The 14,757-nt window shown below is 40.3% G+C and overlaps 1 protein-coding gene across 2 annotated transcripts in view; it reads left to right on the top strand.

The window, feature by feature from the left end:
- Positions 1-14,757, top strand: part of ADAMTS9 (ADAM metallopeptidase with thrombospondin type 1 motif 9) — a 169,754-nt gene that overhangs the window by 87,406 nt on the left and 67,591 nt on the right. For both annotated transcript variants that reach the window (XM_065886320.1, XM_065886321.1), the window contains 2 exons: positions 523-684; positions 2,829-3,005. In XM_065886320.1, coding sequence (XP_065742392.1) covers positions 523-684; positions 2,829-3,005 — 339 coding nt within the window. The remainder of the gene's footprint in view (positions 1-522; positions 685-2,828; positions 3,006-14,757) is intronic.

Here is a 14,757-nt window from a genome sequence, read left to right on the forward strand (position 1 = left end):
CATTCCGTGATGCTTTCCTTGGGTAATTGAAGGAGTTAGTACAGTACAGAATTGCCAGTTCAACAACTGGCAATTCCTGAATCATGTGATTTGACCCCGGTGTTGAATGGGAAGTTAAATGTTGTTTCTAAATAAGCGCTTGCAGTTTTGCAAAGAAGAGAATTTCCCAGTAGACTGTGGTGTCAGTCAGCACGTCTGTACCTCTCAGAGATGCAAAGGATGAATAGGACAGCTTTGGAAATCCCAAGACATGATCACTCATTAGGCATTGATGAAACACCTGCTGAGACCTAACCTGCTCAAGGGGGAAGCCGTGTTTCTGCCCTCCAGGTGTTGCTAAGACGTGAACTTTAAACAGCCCCACGGAAGGGAGGTTCTCAGGATTGCTTTCTGTTCATTGTGGATGACTTGAGAATGGTTTCTGCCACATTTGTCTCTGACCCTTCAACAGCTGCTTTTTGTGTCCCTGAGATGGAGATCGAGGTAGGGATTAACCTGTTGACTGATGTCTGCTGTGTTCAGTGTTCCAGTACCTGTGCTGGTGGGTCCCAGCGGCGTGTTGTTGTGTGTCAGGATGAAAATGGATACACCGCCAACGACTGCGTGGAAAGAATCAAACCCGATGAGCAGAGATCCTGCGAATCTGGCCCTTGCCCTCAGTGGGCTTATGGCAGCTGGGGAGAGGTGAGAGCAAACTCCACTTATACATCCTTTGGGAAAAAACAAACACCAAACAGTGTTATTGTTCATAGTTTATTTGAAGAAAAGAACTAGCTCTAGTTAAAGCTTCTTGATTTCAGGTTAACTAGGAGAACAGTCTTAATTCTGGACTATTTTTAAAGTGCATTTATTACCAAGTAGAGACAGCTTGACTACATAGGAGAGAAAAGTTAGGAAAGAATGCAGATAAATGCTACTTTAAATTGTTAACCTCTGCTGATTAAAACATGGGTGCTTTTAAAGTGATTGAAAATGTGTGTTAAATCAGTGAATGGAAATTTTGCCATCTTCTTCATAGTCTTGGGGTGTTCGTGATGCACCCTTGTTCCCATGGCATCGTGTCTCCTAATATTTCAAATCCCTGATGAACCAGAATGAATAGGAGCTGCTGTTCCTATCAAAGGTGATGCATTTTAATTGTAGAAATGAATAATTAGCTGTATAGTCTCAAATAATAAAATTCTTCAGCTGTTACCTTTTAAGAATTGCCTGCTATGACCAATGAAAGGCAATAGAATATTTGGAGCAGACAAAACTGGGTCCCATTCCCAGGCCTGGCTCTTACAAGCTTTGTGGCTTTAACAAATAATACAACTTTGCCGAATGTCTGTATTCTCACCTATAAATGGGAATAATAATGGCACTCACTTGACAGTGTTCACATCTGTTATATGAGATAGTGCGTGTCAAAAGCCTAGCCCATAGCCTTCAATCACAGTTAACTGCTTCTATAATAATGATCGTCAGTATTATTTCTCCCAAGAGCACTGATTAGCATTAGCATTACTATTATTATCGAATGGGGTTTTGAGCCACTATCGTGTAGGACTTAGATGCTTATTGTTTTGTAGTCAATTAACAAAGAATATATCTCTCTACTCTTGAATCCACAGGGAGAACCCATATTTAGAGTTTGTTGAGTTGTTCTGTCTTGACTGTAAAATTTATAAAATAACACACGAGGATTAACATCGTGGAGACTCCCCCCACCCCGCCAAGAGGGGAACAAAGACACATGAGATGGACGGGCATGTTTGTCCACACCCCTGGCTAAACGAAATCACGTGTCCACATTTCATGCTTTCATCCACGTAACCTAGTAGTAGTCATAGGCACTCATAACGGAGAGTTTGTTAACTTTCGGTGATAATACGTCATTCTGGAGGGCTTTGCTGAAAGGCCGGAAGGGGAAGTCAGGTTTGGAGACGTGTGTATTGTGGGTTTCCCAAAACTCCTCATAAAGTTCTGTCCCGTGGGGCCTGTGCTTAAGCTTCTGTAATTGGATAGAAGCCAGGCGAGTACACGCATTTGCTGGGATGCTGGCTGTCAGCACAGACCAGATCATTCCAAATTCTGTGGGAGATCTGGCCTTGACACAGCAGGGGAACAGTCAGTGTTCCTGGATGTGAGCACAGCGGTACTGTCCAAGAAATACAACTTGTTCCTGCCTCAGAAGTGTGGGTCTAGCCAACAGTCAGAACCTTATCCAATGTTCCCACCACACTGTTTACTCATCCTAGGGGAGAGCCATCATTATCCTCAGATTCAGAGATAACATAAAATATTTGAACGTCAGAAAGGTCTATGGAGACTAGAGTCACAGAATAGACAAAGGTTGGTGACAACTTCTTAGAGGTTGCCAGAAAATAAAACCAGCTGAGTCATTATTTCCTTTATTTGGTACTGAGTAGTTTTTAGATTTTTGTTTCTTTGATTTTTGGTTTTGAATACCTCAAAAAAAGACTGTAGTCTTATCCTAGACACCTGCTGTTGAATTGACTTTGATCAAGTGAAACTCTCTTAAGCTTAGTTGCCCCATATATAAAATGCGGCAAATAATTACGCTCTCCTCTTGATGAGATAATATATGTAAAAGCACTTAGTGCAGATGAAGAGCTAATGCTCAGTAAACAGTACCTCCCACGGAAGTAGAGGGCTCCGGTCTGCTGCGTATATTACTTTTGGTAACTCAGCTTCTTTCTGCCTACAGACTTACCTTGCCTGATGCTGTGATAGAGTCTGGCTAAGACGTTTTTCTTACAGGGGAAGAAAATTTGCCACTGGCTCTTCAGGCAAAATAACTGCAGCCTTCCTTTTTCTTCTTCCAGTGTACTAAGCTGTGCGGTGGAGGCTTGCGGACAAGACTGGTGGTCTGTCAGCGGCCCAGCGGGGAACGGTTTCTAGATCTGAGCTGTGAAATTCTTGACAAGCCTCCAGATCGAGAGCAATGTAACACACATGCTTGTCCTCGAGACGCTGCATGGAGTACTGGCCCTTGGAGTTCGGTACGGCCCTAACTATTCATGTTTGTTAAGCAGAATTTGTAACTAACATGCCCAATTCCAAGGTGTTCTGGGTCCCTCCTTTGGGACAGATAATTATCCTCCTCACAAGGGCATCCCTGAAACTGTGCTATACACAGTCTGCTATTTTCTTCATATTGACATACAACAGAATTAATTTTTTTTATGAGATTGCCAAAGTGACTTTACAGGTGACTTGTACCTCAAACACGCCTTTGCCAATGCCCAGAAGTAGCATCCTTTCCTATAACTAGACTGTATATATTTGTGTGTGTGTGTGTGTGTGTGTGTGTGTGTGTGTGTATGTTTTAAGAAAGTAAATAACTCCGTGCCGTTATTAAGCTCCAAAGTGATTTAAGCCGACAACTCAAAAGCAGATATTCTTTCCTTTTCTAAGCTGGTAGTTTTGACTTTGGTGGGAAGATACCTGCTTATTGAGGCCAAAGCAATTTTTGATTCAGAGACTATACCTTGCCTCTCTGTGACTCGGGTACAGCTCTCAACACAATCACCAAAAAGCTTGTGCCCACAAAATTGACTGAAACCATTTGGAAAATTCAAAAGTGGACTCAGTGACCTGATGCCATTCAAGGCATCTGAAGTGTTCTCTCTTCTATCAAGACACAAAGCCTGTTTGAGACCATTTTTTGCTTTGGTCCTAGGCTTCGTTTGCGATCTACTTTTAAATGACATTGTGAGACAGATTCGCCATTGTAAATACTATGCAAACTTCTGGGGCAGCCCTTGGCAAACAGAAGGATAGGCTATGTCAAAACGAGACTGTGGCTAAATTGTGCCATAGGTATGGAGTCATTAGGGCTGTTTCATGTAAATAGAGTAAACATTCCTGTGAATACATTCATTGCACTGAAGCTGAATTAATATTATATTAAGTCATATCCAAAAGCCTTTTTTATTCCATAGGGTTCTGAGGAAAAGTCTTAACCATTCCTAAAACCAACTAAAGAGCAGATTAACTGACCTGACATGGCTAATACCTGTTGACACTTCTAAGAGTCAAGGGTTTCAGTGTCGAGATTGTGTCTGCAGGTAGAACTCTAGCTGTATAACTACTGTACTTTGTATTAAGTAGAAATCTAGAAGAATTTAGAGCGTTATGTCAACTGGTACTATTCAGCTGGGCTCTAAGGATTTTATTCAAGGGCATTTCAGATGTATTGTTCACCCAGAGTATTTCGTCTGCAATACTGGCACTCTCCCAAAGTGAACATTTTGAAAAAGATCAGAAATAACCTTAAAATATCAAGAACATCTTCTGACATTCCAGCTTCCCTAAGTCACCTATTACGTATTATTTTTCATGAAATTTTCCCTCTTGAGCCCATTATATTTTCACCCCTTTTCACTCAGCCAACACCAATACCACACTGGAGTATATCTCAAAAAATCTAGTAGCTCTCTAAAAAGTTGCGTTTCTTTAATATTGACCAAAAAACATCTCCTAACCCTCGGAGGGTATGTGTGTGTGTATACATAATATAATAATAATATAATATTATACACTACATATTGTATATAATATATATACAATATATATTATACAGTATATATACATTAATTTCCACAGCATTCTCTTTCTTGAACACTTTCTAAACACAGCTTAATTTCTTTTTACACCGGATCCCCACCCTCTCCCACAGATATTTTAAGAGCTTAAGTGCTTAAATTTTAAAATACGATCTGCTCATTAACTGAAGACTTTACGTTTTTCTTATTGTAGTTGTTCTTGGGCCTGCACATAGTTTTCTGAAACACACAGATAAGAAGAAGAGAGAGAGAGCTTCTAAATGCTCTGTAATACACAGGAGCAAATACACAGATTTTGAAAATATTTTTGCTGCCTATGCGATTCTAATGCTTCCTTTGTAAAGTGATCATTATTCAAATATATATTCAAATGCCTCTGCAGCCTGGGAGCAAGGCCACTTCTACAAGGCTTTTTATTGTGATTTTTACAACAACTAAATCAAAAGCGTTTTATTTAAATAGATTCATTTGTAACATATTACTTAAATTATGTGTGTGAGGGCAGCCTTTTAGATTCTTACTGTAGGATTTGGATTTTACTTTTATGTTGACTTTTTTGATGCTTTGGTACAATTTCTTAGTAATTCTAGATTGAAGCATACCTCAGTGAATTGTGTTAACAGCCATAAAGCCACTTCTTTGGTGCTTCATCTTTGTAACTGAGAGTGACATTAACAACAACAAAAACTGTATTCAAGGTGCTAACATGTTGCTTTCAAGAGAAAGTGAACTCGATTTATTAGAGACCAAGGGTAGCCTTTAGTCCCCCTCCGGCCTTGTTGCTTTCTTTCCCCAAGTACTCCCAAGCTGGAGATAGTGTCGAGAAGCAGCTATTGCTGTGTGAGTCTTTTCCAAGGTCAAAATGAAGATAGGCTAGTTCAACAGTTGTTACCAAGGAGCAGTATTTAGGAGAGAAACTGCAAATGGCTGTTAGCGTGGTGCCCAGGCTCTCTAAAATGAAGCTTTTGTGAATGTAGGCTTCAGGTACTCATTTTAAGACCCTTAATTCTGGCTCAAGTCACTAGAGATTTAGAATCGTGCTTGTGGAAAACACCTTCCCCAGATTGCGTCTTTTCTGTCCTCTTTGAACGTGTCCTTGCACTCTGACTTGGTAATGTTTTATTTTTGAAATAAGGTTCTTAACACTGATTTGCCTATTGCACGCACACATCCCGTGACTAGAGGGATAAATTGGAAGGAGAGCTGTCAAACTGTAGTGGGAAGTGGGTTAAAAAATCTGTAGCATTCTAGAGTAAGCTGCTTCAAGATGAAATCAAAAAGGTTGCTAGGTGATGTCACCTATCCAAGATGGTCCCCCAGCCTTCCCTTTTGCATTGCCCCATGCATCTGCTTGCTGATTGCCTTGGAGACCATGGTTCTCCTTAGGAGAAATTGCTTGTGTGAGTTTTTCATGCCAAAACCTAAATGTGTTCTCTGAGCCTTGCTTTAGGTGCTTTGGAATAATGCCTGTCGACCCGAATAATGAGAATTTATGAGCTCACGAAGGAACTGTGCTTTTGTTTCTGCCTGGCCAACTTATGAATTTGTGTCTACCTCATTTTCATATTAAAGTTTGCAGCTTCTGTAGGTAGGAAGAGAAAATGTCTGACATCAGTATTTTATCACCTCACCACATCTATCTCTAGCAAAAATAAAGATTGTAAATATCACTACCATACTTTCCGAATACATTTTAAGCAGCCAAGCCTAGTATTATCTGAATATTTTGAGCAGTACAGATTTCTATGTGTTTATATAATAAAGCATATTTATTTTTTCCATGTTATTTAATTTTACGTACTATGTTTAAAAATCAGTGTTTATCAGCAGACTGTAAAGGCAAATAGGCTGTGTGCTTAGAAATGCATGTGTATGTTTCTTTTGGTTTTAAAGACACGTTTTAATTTTGTAAATCCCCTCCAACCTGTACCATCCTCTCCCAAATCTGAGTTAGCCAAGTGGCAAGCTTTATGTAATTGGATAGTTCAAAATGTGTATTTTAGGGCTTCCCTGGTGGCGCAGTGGTTGAGAGTCCGCCTGCCGATGCAGGGGACGCGGGTTCGTGCCCCGGCCCGGGAAGATCCCACATGCCGCGGAGCGGCTAGGCCCGTGAGCCATGGCCGCTGAGCCTGCGCGTCCGGAGCCTGTGCTCCGCAACGGGAGAGGCCACGACAGTGAGAGGCCCGCGTACCACAAAAAAAAAAAAAAAAAAAAAATGTGTATTTTAAAGGGATACTTTAAAAAAAATATTTCTGGATTGGAAATGATGCTTAGTGATATAAACAAAAACATACGAGGCCTAATATTTTGTTGGGTTTTTTTCTTCTCTAATACTGTTGTCCTGATTCATTGAGTCTCACCTATGAAATATGAATACTCCATTTATTGAATTTGTAGATAATGCTAAGGCATAGCCAGAAGACAAAACCAGTGATTAGGAGAAATGGTTCTGAATATGTCAGAGGAGCCAGGTACAGGAAAAAGCTCACCTAATGTGCATCAATTTGATCATACCTTATTCTTCGTGTTCAGATAACTATAAAAGACTTACAACATTTGTCAGTTTTGTTATTCGTTCACCTGCAATACATTTCAGAAGCATTTCTTATTAAAGAAAACATAACGGTAACTTGAAAGTTTTAAGAGAACCTGCACTTTTCAAAAAATGATAAATCATAAAGATGACCTCAGATCTTTGCTGGTTCCACTCCCCTGCTGAGCCTCCATTTTGCACTGTAGTTTGTTATGGTAACTGGGGGGGGAAAGGACCAAAATAAGGGAGTCCCTGTATGCATCTGAGGGTTTTTTTATGAGGTGCTGAATAAGATAACTTCTCCAAAGCAGGTGATCGTAGCTAACATTTACTGAGTATTTACTATGTACCAAGCCAAGTTAAGCAAACCTGTGTCACATTTAGCCCCCATGTTACCCTGTTGAGAGAGGTGTTTTTATGAACCCATTTGACTGTGTGATAATGTACTTTAGCGATACAACTTCAATGTCAGTATACCTTTTTTTTGTTTTTCTCCCCTGGGAGAAAGAAGGATTTATAACTCGTAGCCAGTAAGGAGAACACCAGGGGTCTTTTCCAAAGCAGTGTCTCCCAATGTCCTGTTTGTTTTGGTAGAAAGAAACAGCTCATGTTCAGAATGAATTTTTTTAACTCCTGCTTATATTCAATAAAAGGATATGCCTAAAACTCACACTCCATCTAGACTCAACATTATTTAGCTAATACTGGCATTGCCCCTTTGACTCCAGCAATAGAAAATCTAAATTTATAACTTTTACTGGTAAATTCCCACAACCGGCAGCTATGAACACTTCAAACAACTGATTATGTTTAGGGAATGGCAAAACATCTCTCTCTTTTATTTTAAAAATATCATAATAGCCAGATTCGGAGGATGATATAAAGATTTGGGCTATAAGGAATATCACATCAAATGTGTATGCATTTTTATATAAATATAAGATATTTTTTTCTTTACTAATGAAGACAGATCTTAAACATACTTCTAGTGTCTTTTAAGAAAGAAATAAGAAACACATTATTTGCCTCTATCAATATGGAGTGTAAAAAATAAGATAGGTTTTTTTTTTAATGAAAACATTATGACATATGAAATTACAGAGTTTATTTGAACTCAGGGTAGATTAAGACTCTATAAACCACTCATCTCACATGTGCTCCAAAAAAGCAAAACACTGGGCTGCATCTGTTTCATTGGAGATAAAACTTAGCTGGACTTTTTTTTTTTTTTTTCCCCTCCGTATTTACAGTGTATGCCTATCAGAGATTCTGTTCCTGCTTTCTGACAGCTGATATTTCTTGATAGCTTGACAGATTTCTGTTTTTACAGCTTAAAAAGTCCAAAGGTGGGGATGGGGGCAAGGGTAGGAGAGACGTAAGACCCTGAGAAGGAGTGAAGGTCCTCCCACCCCCCCCCCACCCACCACCCCCCCGACTCAGGTCAGCGAGTTGCCCTTTTGGAATGGATAGGAATGGAAACTTTGGAATGTGGAGTGGGAGGTAGAGGCTGAGTCCAAGTCTAATTGGCTGGGAGGGAATCCTGATTATTAAAGGCAGTTGAGGAAGATTTATGAGGAGGGCGTAAAAGACTGTGGGTCATTCCTTTCAAAAAAAAAAAAAGTCATTCATTTTTCAGCGAATACTTGTTATGGGCCTACTGGGGGGCTAGTCTGTTCTGCATGCTAAGGATACAGCAGTGAACAGTCAGAGCTATTCATTCTAGTGGGGAAACAGAAAATTTGAACACATATAGAACTGACAGTTTTTTCCTGGAAGCCTCACTACAACCATAAAAATACAAATTGCTATTAGGATATATATATATATATATATATATATATATATATCTTCATGTTGCTGATGATCTTTGTTCAACCGATACAAATTATTGATCTCGTCTTTTCTTTTAAATGTGCAGTTGCTCCATAATTTTCAGTGATAAATGCCCTCTCGCTGATGGCATGGAACCTTTCAAAACCTCCTGTCAGGAAATACGCTTCTGTTCACCTTTACGTTAGAACCCAAACATGAGTTCAGGGGTCTGAGAGCCAGGATGAGTGGAGAGCCTGGCTTTCTGCCTCTCCTCTCTGGGGTCCTCAGCCTCCACACCAGCGTGGGAAGTTGTGGCTGAGAGCACATTTCCCCCTTTGTGATTTAACAGGTGCCAATAAAAAGATGTGGAAGGTGTGGATTGCCACATCACCATCTTTGTTCTTGCTGTTGTTCATTTTCATGGATTTTTTTAATCACTGCAACATCCCTTTCCAGAAATTTATAAAATAGGAACTTGGCAGCCAAAAGAGTGTACGGGAAGTAGTATGGAAAAGAATCAATGTAGGCTGAACCTACAAAGCCACCATTCTTAGCCAGGCCTGCATCCCCTTTCTCTTATTAGAATGAGGTTATGCCTTGGCCAAAGCAGTCCAATAACTTTCCACAATGTTGGAAATGTTCTCTATCTTTCCTTTCCAGTATGGAAGCCACTAGCCACATGTAGCTAATATTAAGCACTTATTATGGGGCCAAGTACAATAGGATTTTGCATTTTAAATTGTACTTAACTTAATTACTCTAAATATAAACAGCCACCTGTGCCTGGTGGCTACCGTATTAGACAGGGCAACCTCAGGCAATTAGCAATTAATATTCAACTAGCCAAGGGATCAGTAAACTCATAAAAATGAATTGGGGAGAAAAGCCCTATGTCAGCATGTAATGGGTCCCTATGTAGGATGCCCTTGCATCTAATATGTACCATCCTCTTGTCATTCTGTTTTGCACCGTTGTTTGGGAACACTTTAGTGGGTGTTCCCTGACAGCTGGGCATTGAAAAAGTAGCACAGGGAGATCAGCTCGGTGCTTTGTGACCACCTAGAGGGGTGGGATAAGGAGGGCGTGAGGGAGCCGCCAGAGGGAGGGGATATGGAGATATATGTAAACGTATAGCTGATTCACTTTGTTATACAGCAGAAACTAACACAACAATGTAAAGCAATTATACTCCAATAAAGATGTTAAAAAAAAGAAAAATACAATGGTCAAACCTAAAAAAAAAAAGAGGCTTTTAGAACCAGCTGTCTTTAGAGTAGTAACTCCAGGGCCTCCACATAAAAGCAGCTGTTAAAACAAACTCTCCTCTTTTGCATCTCAGAGTTCAAGTTCATCATGGCAGTAAGTTCAGTTAAGGAGAAAGAATGTTTATGTGTTCTATGGGTCAAAAGGGCAAGGTGTAATGATGCTTTTTAGGAGAGGGCAAAAATGGACAACGCCAGGTAGCCACCTTGTAGAAGCTTGAATTCCAAGAGACCATTCCCTCTTTGAAGGAGAAGTTTCAAGAAGGCAACTTTCATATTCCCTGAGCCCTGTAGATAAAGGTTGAGTAGATTAGGTTTATGGAGCTGTCTCAAAGACACTTCAGAAGAATCAGAGTTGAGGCTGTGTCTCCTCCATCACTACAATTGCCGTCATTTAACTTTGCCTCCCCAGTGTTAAGAAAACCATTATGGATTGTTTCATGTTCACACCCTGTACTGATGCACTCAGAAATTAAAATGTATGTAACGACATTGGCTGCAAATTGGCTGATGATGTCATCAGTTAGTTCTCTTTTCTAGCGACCAGATAGAGTTGTGGGGTTTTTTTGCCCCTTTAGGGTGACATCTGAATTAAACTATAAACCGTTCAGGTGGTCTGTTTTTAGAAGCCCTTTTTCATTTATTATCCTCACTCTTAGGTTGTCTATGTACTAAAATGGGAAATAAGTCAAGTAACTCTCTCTAAGCCACCTCCTTCTGAAGTATCTCAGAAAGTAGATGAATGGATTTTTTCAGAAAAAATCTGCAGAAGAGCTTTTTCCCCTCAGTTTTATACAGTGCATTTCATTCCATAATTATTGTGACAGCTTTGACTTTTTATTATAACGATCACTTACATTTTGGAGTGTTTACTTTCTGCTAGAAGTTATGCAAAGCAATTCACTCACATTATCACATTTAATCTCTTCTACTTGATGAGTTTAGCACCGTCAGATAAATTAGCCAGTTGGTTCTAGGTCAAACTGTGGCTGAACCAGGTTCTGAGCTTGGTAACCAAGATATAATCCCCTCATCTTGCTGTTTAGTTGGTGAAGTGGTGAAAAGCTGTGGCAAGAGGATGTATACAATTTAAGATTTTCTGTTTTTCCAGATTGTAACTGCTTGAAACGTTCTGGAATTATTGAGCCATTTACAGATTTTGCTCAGAGCTCTAAAGGGATGAATATGAGAAAATTGTTTTTCTTAAAATTAAACCAGGTAAAGAGCAAGATTGGGGCTTTCTAGAAGACTTGGGGGGGGGGGAAAGCATGAAGTATTTATTAAGCACACATTAAGTGATATTTCTGACATTTTAATATACAAAGAGAAATAGAATAACTGGAGGTAATAAATCTAAGTGTTTTCTTTGTTCAGTAGATATATAGGGAATCAGGATGAGAAATTAGATTTTGGTCAAGCCAGTTAGGGGATTTGTAGATGTTTGTACGATTAGGTTTATTGTAGAATGTGATATGCTGTCGCACTACAAGTGAAGTATGAAAAATGATGAAATTAAAATTTATTAAGAAGTGATCTCACACTAACAGCTGTCTGCTTGAAATAAACCACATTAAATGCATTGAGATATCTTCCATACTCTTTCTTGAGCTAAAACTAAGCTACAGGAGTTGAACTCTTCAGGCAATGCTAAGGCTTATTCCTTCCCATTGGTGGGACAGTCAACCACTGTGAGTTCTGCCCTTGCATTCACCTCGTTCTTTGCCCCTCGTTCGCCCAAATACTGATGTATTCCTCCATCCATATGGCAAGTGCATGTTAAGATGTGGTTATGGTTTGGGAGGTGTGTAAGATGAAGTGAGGGAAGAGATGACATTAAAAAAAACGAAACAGGGCTTCCCTGGTGGCGCAGTGGTTGAGAGTCTGCCTGCCGATGCAGGGGACACGGGTTCGTGCCCCGGTCCGGGAAGATCCCACATGCCGCGGAGTGGCTGGGCCCGTGAGCCATGGCCGCTGAGCCTGCGCGTCTGGAGCCTGTGCTCCGCAGCGGGAGAGGCCACATTGGTGAGAGGCCCGCGTACCGCAAAAAAAAAAAAAAAAAAAAAAAAAAAAAAAAAAAACGAAACAAAACGTAGTTTTGCTCCCTTTTTCTAACTAGAACAAAGGAAGAAATGTAGACATAGCCACCACGTTTCAAGTGAAAATCCTTTTAACTGAATCATTTACTGAATTGCCCCAAACTTTAATTTCCTTTGGGCTGTAGACGCCCACTGTCCAAGCTTGGTGCCTTACACGCAGTAGGCATACTATCAACAATATTGAAATGAATGAATGAATGAGTGAATGAATGAACTGCTCAGAAGCTGATATCCTTATTGCACTGGCCTAAACTATGGAAATAAAGAGTTAACTTGCAGGAGAGAATCATAAAAAGAAACACACAGGTTTGGATGCTGGTGGTGTATCAATAGTGATTTCCTGACTTGGAGAGTTGTATGGTAGTTATGTAGGAAAGTGTCCTTGATTTGGGGAAATTAGAGTTTGAGAGATGATGGCACATTATGTCTGCAAGTTTTTCAGGAAAAGAAAAAATAATAATGGCATATATGTGTATATTTAGGGAGGATGAAGGAGGGAGCAAATATGGTGAAATGTTGACAGGGAATCTGAATAAGGGGCAGAGGGAGTTCTTTGTGATGTTCTTAGGATTTTTCTTTAAGTTTGAAAATTTTCAAAATATTTCTTTTTTAATGCTTAAAGAAACGTAAATATGTTCAGAGTGTGTATTTTACTTTACAAGGAAGCAGAGAGTAGGTCTGGATTTATTTCAGGGCTTTAAAAATTCTGACACATTATAGGAAGCTGTTTTTAATCTCAGATTTGCATTGTAACATCATAATAAAAGTGGGTGCTCTAGTCCGAGCTCAGCGTAAACAGCATCTTTCCTAGTTTTTCATTGGCTTTTTTCTCATGAACAACTTCTTCCTCCTCCCCCGCTACCTCCCTCCGCCCCTCCCACCCAGGCAGCTAAAATGCAAGGGTCTCTGGGAATGGTGTGGTTTTTTGCTCCCCTTTTCCCAGGGAAATCCAGACTTTCATTGCTGGTCTTGCTAGTAAATTCTAGTAAATACTTGGCCAAATGCAGACTCCCCTTTTTTAACCCATTGCTCCCCAGTCAAAGGCCAGAATCCTTTGAGAGCTAAAGAACTTTTCCATAAATATGTGCTGTTTGTTTTCCTTGTGTTCATAAAAAGCCCTCACCCAACCAACTCACCTATTCCTGCATTGCGGTTGGCACTTTCTTAGTGAAATCATGATTTCCTCCTTGGTCGTCTCTTAATCAGCTGTGAAGCATCTGGGAACCACTTAGCAGTGACAGGTCACAACTGTGATGTCAGGGAGGAAGCGCTGTCCAGAAGAGCCTGTTTGTTTCATTGTAGTTGCGATCTTCATTGCTGTGCCTAGGAATTGATTTTACATTGTACATGTCACGTTCTCTAAGACCAGGGATTCCCAACCCGTTTAGCCTAGGATTTTCACCCTGTTAATGTTCAGTGGGCCCTTTACCACCCCCCATCCAAAAGAAAGCTCTGTGTGCCCTGCCCCCCACCGAATGAATTAAAATCAATTCAGTTTTGAGAGCTTGTTGAAGGACTTTCTGAAAACCTTGGGATTATTCAGGGTTCTCAGTCGGGGGTGATTTTTATCCCCCAGTGGACATTGGGTAATGTCTGGAGACATCGTTGGTTGTCATAAATGGGTTTGGGGGGGAGGGGCGGGTATTACTGGCATCTAATGAAGAGAAGCCAGGGATGTTGCCAAGCATCCTATAGTGCACAGCATGGTCCCCATAGGAGAGAGAGGACTCATGATAAGAAGTCAAGGCTGAAGTCACAGTTGCAAGCCCTGTGGAATGACTGTGGTTAGCTATCAGAAAACACTTCTCTCTGGAGAGTCAGATTTTCCATCAAGTAGTATGTGGAATCGTAGGAAGCCAGCAAGGTCAAATATTTTCAAGAATGAACTGAAAATAGGAGGTTTCAAAGTTGTCTCACCAGACTATGAATTTGCAAACCAACAAGCAGTATCATTCAATCTTTTCTGGAGCCAGGAGGGGAAGTTGTTGATGTGTACAGATGTGCGCAGTGTGGTCCATAGACATTCCGCATGGCAACCTTGGCAGGGGTCACTAACTTTGGATAGAAAGGCATAAATGAGGATGGGGATTTCTATGAAAACAAGCGTTATTCCAACATGTTCATACTTTTGGATTGCATGAACTGATAGCACTGATAGTATAAAGATGATAGATAGATAAGTAGATATCGATAGATATCGATAGACAACACTTACCTCATTCATGGTAGAATTTGCACATGTGTAGTGCACTAACTGTATCTAGGAATTGGTTTCAGAGTTGAATATTTAGGAGTTTTTTGGGGGGAGTACTTTTATAAAAGCATAATTAATCCTAGTGAGCATTTTTATCCGGGAAGTTAGGAGACCAGTTTCTTACTAGAGACCGAGACAGTGGTACAGAAAGTGTTCCATGACTTGTGAATAGATCTGAAACAGGGTTTCCCAACCTCGGCACTATTGACATTTGGGACCAGATACTTCT

Source organism: Phocoena phocoena, chromosome 10 (assembly GCF_963924675.1).
Source record: "Phocoena phocoena chromosome 10, mPhoPho1.1, whole genome shotgun sequence".
Taxonomy (NCBI): Eukaryota; Metazoa; Chordata; class Mammalia; order Artiodactyla; family Phocoenidae; genus Phocoena; species Phocoena phocoena.